The sequence below is a fragment of the Morone saxatilis genome, unplaced genomic scaffold, assembly GCF_004916995.1.
Source record: "Morone saxatilis isolate NCDOM2014 unplaced genomic scaffold, NCSU_SB_2.0 Contig11, whole genome shotgun sequence".
Classification (NCBI taxonomy): domain Eukaryota; kingdom Metazoa; phylum Chordata; class Actinopteri; family Moronidae; genus Morone; species Morone saxatilis.
In genome coordinates, this window is record NW_023339663.1 from 30313488 (window position 1) to 30318237 (window position 4750).

At 40.9% G+C, this 4750-nt stretch overlaps 1 protein-coding gene across 1 annotated transcript in view; it reads right to left on the reverse strand.

Annotated features, from left to right (window-relative positions):
• The window catches only part of sh3gl3a (SH3-domain GRB2-like 3a), a gene marked incomplete in the record, with an annotated part of 43249 nt that overhangs the window by 9824 nt on the left and 28675 nt on the right, over nucleotides 1-4750 (reverse strand). The window contains 3 exon segments of the mRNA XM_035652424.1: nucleotides 799-932; nucleotides 2665-2808; nucleotides 2896-2968. Of these exon segments, the coding sequence (XP_035508317.1) occupies nucleotides 799-932; nucleotides 2665-2808; nucleotides 2896-2968 (351 nt within the window).

Here is a 4750-nt window from a genome sequence, read left to right on the forward strand (position 1 = left end):
TGATGATACATATGTATGATTCCACTAAAAATACATTACACATTTACAGATGGATTCTTATGGAGTATAGATTTTATATAGAGAGGGGATGACACGCAGCAAAGGGCCGCAGGTTAGATTCGAACCCTGGGTCGCTGCAGCAAGGACTCAGCCTCGGTACATGGGTTGCCAGCTCTACCCACTGAGCTAACTGGGCGCCCCTTATGGAGTATAGCTATACTAAATGTGGAGCTTTGGTTTTCTCTTGGCATTTTATCCTCTCTGTGAGCTGTAGGTGAAACTTACTCACAGGATAACTACTGGTGCGATCCAATATACTGGCACTGTACTGTACTGCAAGATAAGTTTACCATCTGGGACAATAAATGACTGAACTGAACTGAAATTCAGTGACCTTTTGGAGACAAAATTGTCATCACTTCTTTGTTGTGTCTCATTAAACATCTGTGTGAAATTGTGTCATGATTACCACATCAGTTATTGAGTTATGGTCATAAATGTGGCACCATGACCTCGGCAAAGTGGACGTTGGTGCCAAGTTTGAAGAAATTCCCTGCAGCGTTCTTGGGCTGAGGTAACACAAAACCTTGAACTTTAACCTTTGACCTCTAAAATCTAATCAGTTCATCATAGAGTCCAAGAGGATGTTTGAGCTGAATCTGAATAAATTCCCTCAAAGTATTCCTGAGATATCACATTCACCAGAATAAGACGAAGGGAGACACGGCTATTGCCAGTGCAGAGGCATAAAAACCATATGTGTAGGTATAGTTATGGGTATAGGCTGCTCTAATGTACCGTGATCTCCTTGAGGTCCTTGTCCTGTAAGTTCTGCAGGGGGTCAATAAAGTTTTGTTTGACGTTTATGTCCAGGGAGTCCTTCACATCTGCCATCTGCCTCATGGCCTCACCCATATCCACCAGAGCATGGCCTGCAGGACAGACAGACAAACCACACTGTTACACGCAAATCATTTCATGACGTGCACCATGTTTGGGTTTTGGCTTCAGAAGCATGCTGTGTGTCTGTGAGTGTTGTTTTCAAATACTACATTTTTAAATCCAATAATATTTCATTTATAAATATCTCATCTGCCCCTTTAATCACTTAGGCTTTAAATATTCACTTGTTAAAATATTTCAGAACCTTCATTACATAGGGGGATTGACATGATTCAAAACTAAGAAAATGTATAAGCATACCAACGTGATGCATTTTCCATCCAAAGCCATCAGTTTGCTCCTCTATCAGCTGTCTCTGAGTGAAGCTTACATTAAACTGATCATCAATAGTTTTAACACAGTTCCATCCATATATGCTACCTTAATCAGTATTTGGAGGCCACTGCCCAACATCGTCAGTCCAGCTACTGCTGTCACTCTGCAGGCAGCAGCAGTCACACAGTTCTATGATATGCCACCGCAGTAACAGCAGCGGCACAACTAGATGGCAGAACTCACTAACCGATCGCTGGATTCTGGTGATTTTGAGCTTGAATCAACAGCAAATTAAAACAAACTACATTAACGTATTAAGGTGGAAGCTTCCTCATGAACTCCGGATCTCCCAATGAATTATCATTAGTAAATATCATCTCTCTGGAACTTTCTATAGCTCGAATCAGAGGTTTGGAGGGAAATACAACTGATACCCTGTCTAGGGCCCTGGAGAAAGTTAAAGTAACAGTTAGTGAAAAAATGTCTGTGACTATATATAGTTCATACCATTACCAAGATATGGTTTATATTGTTTTCCTGTGGCAGTTTTTGTTTTTTTGACATTTTTAATTTTTTTTGGTAAATCTACTTTTTTCATATTTATTTATTCTATTTTACCCATGTGTCATCCAGGGTGTGCAAGGAGAAGAAGGGTTTTATTTTTGTCAAGATTTAGTAGCTTATTACAGATGTATGTAAAGGCTGATGGTTTCCTGTTAATCTAACCTCCTGTTGTGAAGAATATACATTTGATCCCGCGAATTGTACTGTACTGTATATACGGGCCTGTTTCTAGTAAAAGCCTGTTCCAAATATTCAAGATTCTGAGCAACGTCATCAGTAAGATGTGCACACAGTGGGTAGAAACAAATGAGAATGACTGAGAGCTTATGTGTAGACCAACATAAAAAAGTGTTTTTTTAAACTTGATTACATAGCATTGTATGCATTTCCGTCACACAAAATCCAAATTCATATTATTGGTGTTTGTCACCAAAAAGGAACAATGGTATTTTATCCTGACACTGACAATATGTTTATGTGGTTTTATGAATGGACAAAACTAACTTTCAGAGGTAGCTGGAGAATCACACGAGAATTTTTAAACTGCACAAATCACAGCAAGAATTGAATCTATGCTACTACTATATTCTTTGTTATTGCTAACGTTACTTGTGTAGGGGGTGGTCTTGTCCCGTATGTCAGTTGGTTAACCAACCGGCCATCCCAAGAGCGCCTTTGCGTCCATTACCACTCATTGAGGTTCCATTTGAGCGTATTGGCATGGACCTCATTTTGTGCTTTTAACTGTGCTGCTTTGGAAATGCAAGCAGAGTGAAACATACAAAGTCACTTTATTTCTAAATACTGAGAGCCAATATGTAAGCTGCCATGATGTCGCGGCAACTCCACTATTTTCTGTAATATGAATATGAGAATTGGTACCAAAGACAGAGTCCTCTCCCAGTTCGTGGCCGTAGCGCAGCATGCAGTCTCCCAGCAGGCCTTCGGTCTGAGTGTAGCCGGTGGTCTTCACCTGCCCTCGGATCTTAGACACTGTATTCAGCATGTTCAGTTTGGCTCGAGAAGCTACAGAGGACAACAATGAATACAACACATGCTGGATTCAGAACAGCTAAATATTTAACAAAATAACATATGCTCTTTTCTTTTTACCTGGGTTAGGCTGGAGGTATTCTGTTGTTTTGGACAAGAGGTCAAACACTGACTTGTTGGTCACCTCAATTTTCTGATAGGAACAAGACAAGGTAGGAAAAAAGAGAGATATCGCAGTTAATGTGTGAATATATTTTCTGTCCTAATGGATATTTGAAACATTCAGTCAGTTAATGATTCTGTTGTCCAAGGTGGGCTCGTGGTTAAATATCCCAGTATTTTGAACAAAATGTGAATGAAGATAATGACGACTAATAAACAACAGTGCGACCATACTTTTTAACTTCAATACAGAGGCTGGCATGTGCCACTGGAATAAATGGTAAATAGCAAAATGGTGGAATAGTTGTACTAATAAATCAATAAAAATAAATCAATACATCCACTGCTGATAATAATTCATATTATTATTTTGGTTGCATTTAAAGCCAAAATATTGAAATAGAAATTTAGTTTAGACAAGATAGTCAGCTTTTGGGGAGGCGGTTACCCCTGTAACTTGTCAAGTCTCTGATTTTACTAGTTCGATTTTAGCGCCTTTCATAATCATCTGCGATGGGACAACATCATATTGGGTTTCTGCAGGTTTCAACAGGTTAAATGTAATTTTTTGTCACTAATATGAATGAATAAAATTTCCTATTTCACATCCGCACTGGACAGCATGATCGATACATTTTTTTCCCAAAAACACACATAAAAGCTAGACTGAAGATTTTACTTTGTACATAAATCAATCAATTTTTAAGACTTGTCAAAATTCTGTATTTCCACACAGTCATAAAAATAAAAAAGTGTTCATAGCTTAGTCATGAAATCCTAGTTCATTATAAATCTGACTTTGCTAGCACTCAGCACAAAACCTATTCACTGATCAGCCATAACATTGTGAGCACTGACAGATGAGGTGAAAAACACTGATTATCTGGTTAATCATGGCTCCTGTCAGTGGGTGGGATATATCAAATGAACATTTTGTCCTAAAAGTTGATGTGTTAGAAGCAGGAAAAATGGGCAGCATGAGGATTTGACGACTGGGTTATAGCATCTCCAAACCTGCAGCTCTTGTGAGGTGTTCCAGGTCTGCAGAGGTCAGTACCTATCAAAAGTGCTCCAAGGAAGGAAAAGCGGTGAACCAGAGACAGGGTCATGGGCCACCTCCGCCATAACCTCCGCCGCCCAACTGGGCCGCCTAACCTAGTCTAGTCAAGTCGGCGAATGACCGCGGTAAACCTGCCAGCCCAAAACCGCTCACCATCCATTTTTGGTCTTGGGCGTTGCTGGCTGCATTGCTGCGCCTATTACTTGAGGCCCTTCCAAGTAGTACCCCAGACCGACCTCCCTCCGTCCAACTGCACACTTCTTCGGTTCAGTGAGCACAGCCTGCTCAGCGACTCAACACCGCTTACTTGGATGAAACATCTCCAAGTAGGCAGCAGCTAACGCAAGTGCGGACCAGAACACGGTCCATAGCCGCTGGAAGTTGGCCAGGCACCAACAACCCGAACGAAGTGTAACAATTGGTACAACCTGTATGATTGGGGAGCCGTTTTTTCTCAGACTCTGGAGACATGGAATATCTGCCAGTAGCACTTGTTAAATCAGTAAAAAACGAGCATGCCCCAGACCAGGAGCCATCAACCCGGGGAATCGGGCATCATTCACCTTGCGATAGTCCACACGACCAAATAGCCAATCCTTCTAGCACAAGAAAAAAGGCTAACCAGCACTGTTGACTCTTCTGTTACTCCCATCTCCAACATGGCTTTCATTCCTTCTGAACCATTTTCTTTTGTTTCAGGTACTGATAGGTCATGACCACTTCACGCCTAGTGAGTCTCATGTGTGCTGTATG